The sequence below is a fragment of the Cydia pomonella genome, chromosome 16 (genome assembly GCF_033807575.1).
Source record: "Cydia pomonella isolate Wapato2018A chromosome 16, ilCydPomo1, whole genome shotgun sequence".
In the NCBI taxonomy this organism is placed as follows: Eukaryota; Metazoa; Arthropoda; class Insecta; order Lepidoptera; family Tortricidae; genus Cydia; species Cydia pomonella.
Genome location: NC_084718.1, coordinates 1,667,873 through 1,682,677, shown reverse-complemented (window position 1 = coordinate 1,682,677; position 14,805 = coordinate 1,667,873). Strand labels below are relative to the sequence as shown.

At 38.5% G+C, this 14,805-nt stretch overlaps 1 protein-coding gene across 1 annotated transcript; it reads right to left on the bottom strand.

Moving 5' to 3' along the window:
- Positions 1-21: 21 nt before the first annotated feature.
- LOC133526500 (mitochondrial 2-oxoglutarate/malate carrier protein) lies at positions 22-14,719 on the bottom strand. The gene is made up of 6 exons (XM_061863159.1): positions 14,482-14,719; positions 12,201-12,419; positions 4,190-4,369; positions 2,901-3,003; positions 1,564-1,682; positions 22-317 (listed from the first exon to the last, which is right to left on the bottom strand). The coding sequence occupies exons 1-6, from the start codon at positions 14,559-14,561 to the stop codon at positions 137-139; spliced, it is 882 nt and encodes a 293-aa protein (XP_061719143.1). The 5' UTR covers positions 14,562-14,719; the 3' UTR covers positions 22-136.
- Between the last annotated feature and the right edge of the window lie 86 nt (positions 14,720-14,805).

The following is a 14,805-nucleotide window of genomic DNA, read 5'->3' as shown; positions in this document are numbered from 1 at the left end:
CCACCTCCATTTAAAATTCTCTTTCCTAATAGTACCTTCGAACTAAAAACTTATACCACGTAAATTACCTTTCCCATTCACAAAACAGTTCATCAAAATCGATTTTTATACTGTAAACTTATAATGAAAATAGACCCTAGAGGTACTTGAAGTAGGCGGCGTTCATCTGCTCGAGGAAGATGAAGGTGAGCACCGTGTGCGGCCCGAGCCGCGCGTAGTACGGCAGGAAGCCCTTCCACAGCGACAGCACCCCCTCCGACCTGAGCAGGGCGGACACCACGGACAGCTGGCTCTGACCCTTGGCCGCGTTTTGGATTCTGGGATTTCAAATGAAACATTTCAGTCGTCGGACTTCGGACCGTCTAGATCTCCTGAGGATGCCTCGTAGAGAGGCGGAACGCGTGTCGAGTTTTGTACTTTCGGTGGGTTGTTATATTTATTTGCGTATTTATTTTTGCGGAGGGAGGGTGGGAGCATTAATTTCACGTAGAAATAGTAAGCAAGTAAGTATAACGGGTTAGCACTGATTGACTAGCACGTAATGTTTTCGCGGATTAGCAAAGTAATATTTAAGTGTTTTAATTAATATGGATTTCCGCAATGTAACGCCTGATTCGATTCGTTAATGTTAGTTATTTGATTGTTAAGATCCAATTCTATTCCAGTTCCAGATCAAGAACAGAGCCCTACTGGGAAAGTATAGTTAAAAAATGTAATTTGTGACCCATTTCGAACCTTATTACAACGACAAATACATGAAAATCGCTAGAGACCTCAATGCTATTGTCACTGTGACTAGCTACGAAATGGGACACAAATTAAATCTTTGAACTGTACCTCCACTTTACAGAAAACCGCAGCCAAATAACACTAGACCCTACTCATAGTGTTGTTTTCGTGCTGGTGAGTAAGGTTGCCAGAGCTCAACGAGGGCGCGGGGGAGGGGGCACTGATTACCAGTTCGCCGGACGATATCGACCCGTCAGTTATTCGTGATTGTTAGTTTTTGCGAATAAATGAAGGTCAACCCTTTAAGGTCAACAAAACGTATGTAACACCTCTGGAGTTCCGGGCGTCCACCTACGGAGACTGTTTACCATCAGGCGTGCCGTGTGCTTGTTTGTCATCGACGTAGTATAAAAAATATACTTCAAAATTAATGTAAAGCAAGACAAAAAAGTTTAACTTAAGAATAAACACTTTCATCGAACTTCGTTGTTCCTATCTTAGTGCTCCAGTTGCGTCCTAAAGAAGACGCTCTCACCAAGTATTAAATTGGCGCAGACAGTAGATCTTTAAAAAAACGACTGTTTTGACACTCCAACCAACACTAGTTTTTACGAAAGCGATTGCCATCTGACCTTCCAACCCAGAAGATAAACTAGGCCTTATTGGGATTAGTCCGGTTACCTCACGATGTTTTCCTTCGCCGAAAACCTCATTGATACGAGCCGAGGTTTGAACCCGCGACCTGCGTATTGAGAGTCGCACGTCCTTACCGCTAGGCCGCCAGCTTTTTTCTCTCTCTAAGACTAAGGAGGATAAATTACTACAATAACTAACCTAGTTTTGATGATGTCGACCGGCATGGAAGCGATGGTGGTGACTAAGCCAGACACCATGGACGCGCAGAAGTGCAGGGTGATGCCGTCAGGCACGTAGCCCACGAACATCTCGCGCGCCTGCAACACGCAATTATTTATTAAATTAAGTGGAAAAATTTTACATATAAATAAATCATTGTAGACTCCATGTACGCAAAAACTTGCATATAAATGTATACACCGTTAAACAAATTTTACGGATTCTCACTCGGATTAGTTTAATGTTAGTATAGGTAAAAAACTTAAGAGGCTGTCAATACCTAATTGCAGACCCATAAGTCAAAACCATAAAGACATAGAAAATTTTGATTTAATTTAATTTATCCGTTTAATTGTGATTTTAAGACCAATGCAATTAAAATCACAATTTCAAAACATTTATATCTAAACCGCTATTGAGTAAAATATTACACTAATAATCCACTTTTTTTTATTTAGATATTTTTCTTATTATTCCCTTGCCCAGGCCCAGTAACATGCGACAGTGCTATCTCATTTACTCCTATACAAATAGACAGTGTGCGCGCTTTAGGTATTGACAGCCTCTTAAGAATAAACTTCGTAGCACATTTTGTGCAAATGGCGTAACGAATAGCGAACCACGAAGAAAAAACTGTAAGCTCGTTACTTTATTAAGTTAGAGCCCTTTAAACTTAGAAGAATAGATATAAGTTTGTTTGAGTATCGTGCACCTGAAACAATAACAAAAAACCGGACATGTGCGACTCGGACTCGCCCACCGAGGGTTCCGTACTTTTTAGTATTTGTTGTTATAGCGGCAACAGAAATACATCATCTGTGAAAATTTCAACTGTCTAGCTATCACGGTTCATGAGATACAGCCTGGTGAGAGTAGGGTCCCGTTTTACCCTTTGGGTGGGGAACCCTAAAAACTAATACAAAGAAATAATAATAAATAACTTAATAGTTTAAAAAACACTAGAAAAACCCGCTTATGATACGATATTCCATGATGGAATGCCAGTGCCTATCTTCCGGCTTCATCATCAGATCTTGAAACCTAATCGTGGTCAAAGTTCATTTCTAACAAATCCAAACACAGCTATGATACGATGTTCCATCATGAAGTTCCAGTTCATATCTTCTGGTTCCATCATCAGATCAGTTCGACAGTACCATATTATTGTATTGTCATCAGAACTAAATACAGCTGCCAATTTTCATGACGCTACGATCCTTGGACGATGGTTAAATTGGTTACCTTAGATTCCATTACATAGTTAGTTACATACAGGTCGACCTAATAAAAGACTGTTAAAAATGAAATATTTAGACCTGTGAATATGTGCTGAGCTGGGCCGCGTTGACGACCATGGCGCGGCCCACGGTGGGCGTCGCGCCGCGCCATAACTTGAGGACGCCTTCTTCGCGGACTATCCTGTAATAAAAGTGTAACCATGAAGTCTTCTTCTTCCTCGCGTTGTCCCGGCATAGCCAAGGCTCATGGGGGCTTGGAGTCCGCTTGACAACTACTCCCAAGATTTTGCGTAGACACTAGTTTTACGAAAGCGACTGCCATCTGACCTTCCAACCCAGAGGGTAAACTAGGCCTTGTTAGGAGTCCGATTTCCTCACGATGTTTTCCTTCACCGAAAAGCGACTGGTACATATCAAATGATATTTCGTACATAAGTTCCGAAAAACTCATTGGTACGAGCCGAGGTTTGAACCCGCGACCTCCGGATTGCAAGTCGCACGCTCTTACCGCTAGGTCACCAGCGCTCTTTCCGTTAACATGAAGTCATTTGAAAATAATTTAGAAAAAGTATGTTCCTCATTCTATTTCCCTATAATGCATAAGAACCGTTAGTGATACTAGAAAATTAGTTTGAACTTGGACTTTTTGAAGTGAAAACTTCTTTAGGCGCGTTGGAAATTTTTTGAGATGGGAAAAAAACATTGAACTCGATATATAAGTATCTACATATATTGTTCCCGTTTACACGAGAGTTGAGTTTGGGTTGAAATACATTGATAGTATAACTATACGATTCAAAAAATACACACGTAACTGTTCAAGTTTACACTTCTGTCAGCACTCCCGGAGTGCTACTAATTTTTTTACGGTAAACAATATAACGAGTTTTTTAAATGTTACTTATGGTTGTTTTTACGTGGTGGAAAAGACTATAGAACTTAATTAAAATACAGCTACCTCCTGCCAAGTTTCCTCGCTTCTTTAGATAGATGGTCGAATCCTAAGCTATTCTTTGCCTGGGGGTGAGTGACATCGCCGACAAAATGCAGGAGAGTAGGCTGCGATGGTATGGTTACGTATAGAACAGGCCTTCTGACTACGTAAGAAACTACAACTTTCCATCTCAGGTCGAAGATCCAGGGGCAGACCCAGAACAAGATGGAAAGATTTAGTGTTAAAGGACATGAGTGAGTGCAAGTTATCCGAGGACGATGGCGTTGACAGGGCGAAATGGAGGCTAAGCTGGAAAGCTGACCCCACAACCATGGGATACATAGTTAGGAACAGAGAGAGATCCCAAGCTATTCTTTATATGACAACAATTTAAGTGTTGGTTACAGACTCATTTCGGTGGTGACATGCATACCTGATGAGCGCGTCAGCCACATTCTTGTAATTCCTTCGCTGGTCCGCGGGCAGGCGGCCGTCAGCGGTCATACGGATGAGCGCCACCTCGGCCGGGGTGCCCACGAAGGCGCCGATGGAGCCGGCGGCCACGCCCAACAACGTCTTCATGCCGAAGCCAGGGGCGGCGCCGGCATTGCGTCTGGAAGGGAAAAAAATCAAACATTGTGCCTTTTAAAATTTAACTTGGGCTTAGCCGTTTTTTCGTTTATTCCTTCTATGTTAAGATCTGTTATATTTCAAGTATTGTGCGAATTTTGGATGTAGTTTCCAATGAGTTTTCCAGGTTAGTTATAAGATGTCATTACATCTTATAACTAACACTGGTGGGCTAATACTGGTGGAAAATGAGCAAGGCATTAAGTCCCTGTAAAATGTTTCAGAAAATGTTCTGAAAAGATGTGTCCCACCGATTTTCTTGCCGCTCCCATATTGGGATACCCTCGTACAATTTACGAGGGATTTAAATCTTCTTGCCGGCGTATAGCGCTATTTGACGTTCATAAGCGCTTGTAATATACCTAATTAGAAAAAGGCTATCTTTATCTTAATAGATTCCCCACAGAGATATATTAGTTCTTACCTTCAGTTTACTATATCATTACCTGTCCATGGTTATTTATTTTAAACGTTTATTGCATAATTACAACATTTTACAAGGACTTAATGCCTTGCTCATTTTCCACCAGTCAACCATATCCAATCAGGAATCCATTTTATCAGTGATCCAATTTCTTAGTAGTACAAAAATTATGAGGCCGATAGAAGTACAGAATTATTCATTACGGTTGCAAGTCCTGTCATAGATAGGTCCGGGCCTAGTCTATTTAGTCGACAATCAACTAATTGACGCAGTGAAGGCTGAAACCATTCACGGGCCAGACATCATGAATTACTTTAAATAAATGACATTTACATAGTGTAGGGATTAAGATAAGAGATAAAAAATAAGTTTATTGCACACAAAACAGAGTATGAATCGATACAGAATTGGCGTGACATCGGGTGGGTGCATAGCATGGTTACATAACAGAGTTTCCAGGGGTCCCCGGACTAGGCTAGGCCTGTGCCGCGGGAGAGTATGCATTTGTATGTCATATGTGTGACCTAAACATACATTGTTTTGTTAGTAAACTAAATAATTGGAATGAAGGAATGACGGCAAGTAATGAAGTTAGTTTAAATATCTTGCTTCAGATTTGGAGTTGATAACTGACACTGGAAATAACATTACTATTGACAGTGAATTGGTTGCAATTTGCATTGCAGTTCGGCAGTATCGCTATTGGTATGGAGCAAACGAAGACTAAAGATATCTGCATTATGTACATATGTACTTAAGTATACAATTTATTGTGGCATGTAACCAATAAATATGATTATGATAGAGGGCCATTAGCTTTAAGGACCCTCGGGTGAAAATTCTTTTGAAAAAAAAAGTGCTTTTGTATGTCTTTCTAGGTGTAGATTATATTAAACAATGAGAAAGAAAAAAAATGGTTGTCAATACTAACGGTATGATATCTCCAATGTAAACCCTAAATAGCTCAACAATTAAAGTCCGTGACTGTACCTCACTCATGGCACGATAAACGATAAAAGTGGAACCATTATATTCGTTCAGTGAATCGTAATATTTACTCAACAAACCAAGAGCGTTTCAAGTTTATAAATAGTATATCTGCAGTATTAATCATGTTTTACGGCAAGCTATCGTGTTATTCGTATTGCACAATACTGTTATCGCCTGAGGTCGCGGGTCGAGACGTTAACAGTAGGCCGACTTATTTTAACAGTGGTAATATTTTAGAAATAGAAATAAAAATAGTTTATTCATGGCAAAAATATACAAATAGAAAGAGGAACAAAATTAAACTTACATGACACATATTAGCCACGAAATGGTCCTGACTCAGCATGGTGTTAGCCTGGGTCGGCCAACGCTACAATACGCTGTACACCATCGCACATGGTTTAAAAACGAAGAGAATATATGTAAATTAAATATCGGTAAATTCGGTAACAGGCGGTATAAAGGGCTATAGAGCACAGCAAAGTGGATTGACCACTCTTGCCGCGCTCAAATCACGCATTACTGATGTTGGAGCTAAAACCGCCAAGCTGAAATGAGACTGGGCCGGCCATGTCTGCCGCATGCACCCACAGAGGTGGGCTAAAATAACCACGGCATGGATGCCGCAAGACGGGTGAGGATCTAGATCCAGACGGAGATGGCAGAAGACCTGGACGCATATCGCAGCAACTGGCAAACCGAGACGAGTGGAAATCGAGGGCGAATGCTTTGCCCAGCAGTGGGACCCCGTATAATAATAATAACAGGCGGTCCTATACCTAAAAATTCATGTCTTCACGACATCATCCTTGTAATATAATCCATAGTTATAGTTCCTATGTTACTAACAAGTAGTAGAAACTTTAAAAAAACATCCTGATAAAATAAAGAAAGCACTGATTAAAATGAATTAATTTTGTTACAAATTGTATTATAATAACATGTAAGCACTAACTGCCAACAGGACTAAATTATATACTTAGTTAAGCCTAAACTTAGTTAAGATAATCTCCAAATATAGAGATTGTAACTGAGTTCAGACTGCGATGGCCCATCGTACGCCAGTCTAAGGGACGCAGCTATGCAGTGGAATGAGATAGCAATATCACTTGTTCCCTCTAACGCATAAATGCGTCCCTTACTGGCCTACGCTGGGCCATCGTGTAGAGGAGCCATAACACTAGGCGCAAGAGGCTGTCGGAACTGTCACTCACGCGACGCCCAATTCCTATGGAGGAGCCAACTATAGCGGTCACCCTACCGTTCACTACCTGCACACAATTTAAAAAGAGGTGAGTTTAAAGGAAAGTAAACTTTAGCGAACCCTATATAAGAACATTAGGAACATTATTATCATAAAAATAATAAGGTGAATGTTTTCATAATCTGTTTCATAGAAAACCATGTCAGCGTGCATGGGATACGTCAGCTGATTCTGAGAATAGACGGAACGGACGGACAGACCACCGCGGCGTTTATAGAAATAGATTCAATGACGTTTTTAAATTAATCCGGATTTCATAAAAACTTACTGTACTTGCTATATTTTTGTTGCATTTTTGATTTGTTTTTGTACAAACCCGAGAGACTCAAAAGAAAGTGGTCTTGAATTTTGAACTTGCTGTTATTCAATAAAAAGTAAAAAATACATTATTTGGGATCTCGCGAAGATAGAGCGAAACAATTAATGTTGCTAGGCACAAATAGCATTATGTTTTGTAACTCATTATTTTAAAAGTATCAATTTGAAAAGAATATACTCGTAACTATGATATATATTTCGTGCCCTTAAATATAAAATTAGCGGAGCGAAGCTGAAGATATCGAAATTCGACAAAACAATGTATATTTAGATGGCGACCATATGATAACAATGGTCGCTTGACCCTCGCGTCATTTAGCGTGTTAATTTCCAGCCATTACTATGGTATCTCATGGTGACGCAAAATGTTATCAACGCACATCTAATTGGATAAGGTCACGCTTCGAACGGAGCGATTCATCGTTGTAAGTGAAAACCACGGAAACACAAGCCACCGCTGAAATGTTGTATCGTAGCTATTAGCGATTTTAAATTTAGTTGTACAGAAATAGAAGACAAGATATAGGTCTTCATTTAAAAAAGTATAACTATGATAATTATTTCGTTTCCTGGAATATAAAATCGAATGATATCGAAATTCGACAAAACAGTGTATATTTAGATGGCGACCATATATAAGATAACAATGGCCACTTGACCCTCGTATTTAGCGTCTTAATTTCCAGAGCCATTGCTGTGATATCTCATGGTGACACAAACTGTTATCAACACATATCTAATTGTGACGGTCGCGCTACGCACGAAGCGATTCTTCATTCGTGAAAAGTGAAAACATATGCTCCTGTTGAAATGCTATCGTCCACGATTTTAAAATTAGTTCTACAGAAATAGAGGAAGAGATATATCCAGTATTAAGATACTGAACCGTTATCGGTAGAAAACCAGACTAATATCAAGAATGACTAATTTCTCCTCTGCGTCAAAGCGCATCCCGAGCAAATCCCGAGCACCTGATGCAACTGGCAAAATGCTGAGGAAAGAGGACGAATAAATAAGTCAATTCATTTTGTTTGTTATAAATATAGTCTTATTTATATATACACATATAGTATCCAAAACAATGGTGAAATTATACTATCTAATTACGCACGATTTTTAATCGAAATGCCATGCCAAATGTATTTCCTTGCGCCTTCAGAGCGTTATAGTAAGCTGGAAATCGCTCTCGCAGGGCCCCGTTTTATTCAAAGCCACAGATTAGTGAATTTAGATGTCACATATTTGTTACGTTATGTTTATTTGTAATCTACAGACATCTGAATATACATGTCACACTATAGCAGCATGATCGATACACGATACTATAGTGATAACGAATATCGAAAATAGTGATAGTAACTTAAGTTTTTAATGTGATAGAAGTAATAAAGGTGGCGAAAAATGGTTTTCGTATAAATTAAATTAAATTAAATAAACATTTATTTCAGAATTATTTCCATATTATATTATATTATTTAAGATTAACAATATAAAACAGAAAGAAGAATTTAAAAACCCCGTCTGGTTCTTATTTCGCAAATATTCAAGCTACAGATCGAAGCATTAAAAAAAATTTAAAAGCACATTGTGTCTATGATTTGTTCAAATATTTGTGAACTCCTTGGCCGGCCTGATATATCTGATAGCGCAGTTAGGTACAAGTAGAATTGTCCATTCTGTGTGACAAGGTACTAATAAGTATGCAGTATGATAGTGTAGTATGTACATTATCAACACGCGTCATATGTTTGGTTGCAAGTAGAAATATATACTTATGCAACGAGAACGACCTTGGCTACAAAAATTCATCACTACAAGTACATCACAGACACAGATTACGTATTGTTTTAAATTCTGTAGGAAATAATTAAAATACTTGTAACTAAGTGAATACTTCTAGGTACATCTGTTTAAATGGCTGTATGAATAAGTAAAATACCTATAAATATTGTCATTATAGTTAGAAAATTGGTAGTTAGTAAGGTACCTACTTTAAAAACAATAAATGGTTATTTCCCTGTAGTTTCTCGTAACGGTTATATATCCGAGAAACTGTTTAAAAAGGAATATTTCTTAGCAAAAACACTTACATGAATATTGCGATAAAATCAAATGAACTCATTCGCTGCTAGGTAGCGTTTGCCAAAGCTAGCTTAGGTAGATCTCATGGTTTCCGTTCGTAGTGGTGTAATGGCTGAATAGATTAAAGCATTAATTAAATACTAGGTTAAAACTATGCTGAATATAAATTAGCTAACAGCATTCAGTAGGGATAGACAGGAGGGGTGGGATGGGACAGCATATCCCGCGACATAAACTACCTAGTGTTGGTAGGAAGTCGACTCTTTGAGTCTAAATTGAAGAACTCGACTTGTTTTTACGAGACTCAGAGCTTATAAAACTTGTTTTTTTGTGAGTCGTTTTGAGTTTTTTACGACCGGTCTGGCATAGTGGGCTGCCCATGAAGCCGATGGTACTGGGTTCCAATCCTGGTAAGGGCATTTATTTCGTTTGATGAGCACGGATATTTGTTCCTGAGTCATGGGTGTTTTCTATGTATTTAAGTATCTATAAATCTATATATATATTATATATATCGTTGTCTCAGTACCCTCAACACAAGCCTTATTGAGCTTACTGTGGGACTTAGTCAATTTGTGTAATAATGTCCTATAATATTTATTTATTTATAAGTCCCGAGTCGAGTTCTTTATTGAGTCTTTTTTAAGCGCAACTCAAAAGGACTCGAGTCTCCGAATAAAGACTCAGTCAACAATGTTATAGGTTTAACCTAAAAAACAGTTAGTCAAAGTTATTTGTAAAAAATTACAAGTTCTCCGTAACTTCCGTAAGGGACTCAAGTCTCTACAAAGACTCGGGTCCCTAATAAGTTGAAAAGAACTCGAGTTCCATCTTAATTATAACAGTCTCAAAAACTGAGTCTCTAAGAAGCCATGCCTGGCATCAACGGAAAGCTCACAAGGGCGCTCCTGCAACTAGGGAAGGTCCGACTGAGTTTGGTAACCAGTGTCATAACAGGTCATGGACTATTTAACAAACATCTTTTCACAACAGGTGTCACAGACAGTCCCCTATGCCGAGGATGCATGGAGACAGAAGAAACAGCCTCTCATTGGAATGCAGCGGAGTGACTCCATACAGGGCTTAACATCTCGGATCACCGAGAGACCTCCCCGAGGTCCTACTCAACATTAAAGGTTTGATAAGATTCCTCGAGGAGCTGGGCTGGCAGGACCAGCCCACCCCCAACATGTCACGCAAAATAGGCGCAAGTCGTCGAGTTGCGGAAAATTGCCCGTATACAATACAATACTGAGTCCCTATAGCAGATAACTCAAAGAACTCGAGTCTTAACCAACACTGAAACTACCCGTCCCTTTCTAATTTATTAGTGCAGTTAGAAAATGACGGGTAGTTTACCTCACGGACGAGGACCTGGACCTGGAGACCTGGACGCGATAATCGACTTGATATAACTAAGACCACTTTTTACACCTGGCAAAATAGATATATTATATTCGTTTATTACCCAAGGCAGGGGAATGTGGAGTAAAATGGAGGAAGCCTTTACTCGTCAAGAGGTCCTTAATAATAAAAAAATACTAAACTTATTATATAAAATTATCACTGATTTGAAAATGCATGTAAATTAGTTTGATAATATTTAATTTAATTTAATTTATTAAGGTATTATTTATTAATTTAATTATGAAATGTTTTATTAAGGAATTAAATGGCTTAAATAAATAATAATAATTACCCGCAACACAAGCCTTAATAAGCTTAGTGTGTGATATTTAACTTTATTTAATTTTATTTTGATTTTAATTTATATTTTGATTTTAAATGTTATTTAAATTTCTAATTTCAATTTTAATTTATTATAACTGTAATTCTAATTTTATTTAATTTTTATTTTGACATATAAATTGGCTTTGTTTTTAATTTTACTTATATGTTTTTCTGATACAAATTGGTATTAATTTATTTTAATTCTGATCTCAATTGTTCATTTTATTTTTATTTTGATCCTGATTTTAATTTCTGATCTCAATTTTAATCTATTATAACTGTAATTCTATGTTTATATTTAGACATGTAAGTTGGCTTTGTTTTAATTTAAATTGTAATTTTAATTTTAAGTTAGGTTTTAACTTTAATTTAGTAGTGACTTTGTTTTGACATGTAAATTGGCTTTATGAATAAATGAGTATGAGTATGAGTATAATCAGGAACCAATATTTGCCAATCACAACCACCATGGGACTAACCCCGAAATCGCGAAAATAAATTGACTCTAACAACCCGAACAAAAAGCCAAAATGTTTGAAACAGCCAATTTTTAGGGTTCCGTACCCAAAGGGTAAAACGGGACCCTATTACTAAGACTCTGCTGTCCGTCTGTCTGTCTGTCCGTCTGTCACCAGGCTGTATCTCATGAACCGTGATAGTTAGACACTAGAAACATATGATGTATTACTGTTACTGCTATAAAAACAAATATTAAAAAGTACGGAACCCTCGGTGGGCGAGTCCGACTCGCACCTGTCCGTTTTTTTTTAGATTTCAGGGTTGGTCCCATAGTTAAAGGTGATCGCTATTGATGACTGAATTAGAATAATTGGTTCTTGATTACCGATTAAATTTCATTGTGCATTATAAACTCCAAGCCTGGTAGTGGTGTATGTAGCCTGTCGCACCAGACCAGCGGAGAGACCAGTGTAGAGAACCACAAATCCTTCTCTAGCAACTCTATCTGGCCATGGCGAAGGAGCTTTGATTGTACAACACACTTACTCTTTATATGTGTCGAAAAGTATATTATACACTCCCAGCCTAGTAGTGGTGTATGTAGCCTGTCGCAACAGACCAGCGGAAAGACCAGTGTAGAGAGCCACGAAGCCTTCTCTAGCGACTATCTCTCCGGCTACGGTGAAGGAGGAGCGGCCGCCTCCGCTCAGCTGCATCCGGGTTTTGATGAGGTCCAAAGGCTGGACCACACAGGTGGCAGCCATACTGTAGACAAATTAATAGACATTAGTATACATTTAATTGCTTTGCTAAATTGTATACAGAAGAAGAAAAATGATTGAAAAACTTAAACCCAATTATTGTTACAGTTCGTGACATTCATGATGACACATGTTGTTGTTGTTGTCCTAAAGCACCCCAGAGGTGCAAAGGGCCTTCACAAGCTCGCGCCACGCCTTCCTATCTTCAGCTCGTCTTCTGGCCTCACTCCAGCTCAACCCGACCGCTCGTAGCTCTCTTAGGACGGACCGTTGCCAAGAGTGTACAGGACGCCCGGAGCCACGGCTTCCGTCCGGCGGTTTCCACGTGAAAGCTATGGTAGCATTATTCATTTATGACACATAGATTTATCAAATCTAACCTTTAATATCATGATATTACGAATCAAGGCACGCGCCGTCGTGAATAGGTGGGTCCACACAGAGCGAGCATACGCCTGAGGCAATTTCCTCGCGCACAAAGCGACCAGTGTAAACGTGCCTCGGCCGAAGCACGTCTACACTGCCCGTTGTGTATGAAGAAATTGCCTCGCGGGTATGCTCGCTCAGTGTGGTCCTGCCTAATGACACAATCTATACCTTCATAAAAACATTGTCCTCCACTCTCAATGTTCCTTAAAACAAACTTAAGGTACGGCCACACCACTGCTCAAAAAACGGTGACAGTACAGAATTGTAGTGACGTGCCTCCTGCTAGGCCTTAATGACTTAATTTCATATTCCTTAATCTCATTTTTACCATTTTTGAACATTATTATGTTAAAAGGATATATCTCTTTTCATTATGTAATTTGAACAGTGTTAACTCCATATAATGTCACTCAATATAATGATTCACTCCATGTAACGTCGACATTGGTTGCTATAGTTCTGTCTGGCTTTAGTCTTGACGACCGGTCTGGCCTAGTGGGTAGTGACCCTGCCTATGAAGCTGATGGTCCCGGGTTCATATCCTGGTAAGAACACATATTTGTGTGATGAACACGGATATTTGTTTCTGAGTCATGGGTGTTTTCTATGTATTTAAGTATTTATAATAATATATTATATATATCTTTGTCTAGGTACCTACAACACAAGCCTTATTGAGCTTACTGTGGGACTCAGTCAATTTGTGTAATAATGTCCTATAATATTTATTTATTTATTTATAGTTGCTTCACTTTCATAATAATTTCTCTCTATATAACGAAAACTCTCAATAGAGTTTACACTGTATTTGTTTATAGACTATAAAATATAAGGTTCTTATTGAATACCTATATGCTATTTTTTGGAAAGATATCATTAAATAACCTATTTGTTTATGTGTTAAAGCGCAATATTACCAAGGCGACAGGAGGCTTTTACCCAGAAGGGGTCTACAGCAGAAAAAAATTTTTTATGTATAAATATATATCAAACAATATAATTCTCTGTGGAATATCGAAGCTCTAATAATATAATAAATAATTACCAAGGCTGGTGTCTACACAAACTGCGAACTAAATAAGCCTAAAATTAGTTTTAGGTTAGTTTATTTCAGCGGTTCCTAACCTGGGGGTGATTACCCCCGTAAGCCCGTAGGGGTAAAATTGGTATTATAAAGGGGTAATAAGCTCAATTATAGATAACAATAATTAGACCTGTAAGAAAGAATATTTATAATTATTGGGAAGACGGGTAAAATCATGTTCCCTAGTTAGTCATAGGGGTGGCAGAACTAAAAGGTTAAGAACCACTGCTCTAGGTTCATGGAGTATACCATGGATTATGTAACAAGGTAACAATATGTACAGGTATTATTAAGGTTAAAGTGAAAGTACTAATAGACAAGGTCTTTCATCTTTCGACAAATGGATTGAGTTTTAACTATTGATAAGAAGGGTTTTGCAATAGTAACGAATATAAGGACCTCGCCTTTCTAAAATTATAATTACAAAAGTATAAATATTCAGTGTACAAACAGATATTCAAGAAAACACCTGTTTGTTTTGAAACTAGACGCGTTAATGACATTGATTTTGAAATGAAGGACAAATTTATGTTTCTAATAATATGCACAGTACCCTGCAAGGCCACCGAAGGCGAACTTGAGTCCGTTGGGGATGTACCGCTCCTTTGGCGGTTCGGCTACTGCTTGACTCATGGTGTATATTTATCACTTTAATCACAACACTTGTTACAAGTTTTATAATAAATTCGATTTAAAACACTGCACCAAAACTTGAAAATGACAGACTGCCTCCGCCGCCGCGCTGTCGGATTTTGCAGCTGGTTTTGACTTTGACGTTGTGACTTGACGTAGATTACAGATAAACAGATAAAGCTAGCAAGGGTTGAAGGAAGTTGATCACGAGTCAATAGCATCCTAGCATCCCCTGCTTCGGAAG

Bases quoted from the DNA above. Each gene is read 5' to 3' on its own strand.
- LOC133526500 (XM_061863159.1), bottom strand. From the start codon at position 14,561: ATGAGTCAAGCAGTAGCCGAACCGCCAAAGGAGCGGTACATCCCCAAC. The intron at 4,370-12,200 runs GTAAGTGTGTTG...TTTCCCTTCCAG, and splicing joins CTTTTCGACACATATAAAGA to ACGCAATGCCGGCGCCGCCC. The intron at 318-1,563 runs GTTAGTTATTGT...TTGAAATCCCAG, and splicing joins GTCGACATCATCAAAACTAG to AATCCAAAACGCGGCCAAGG.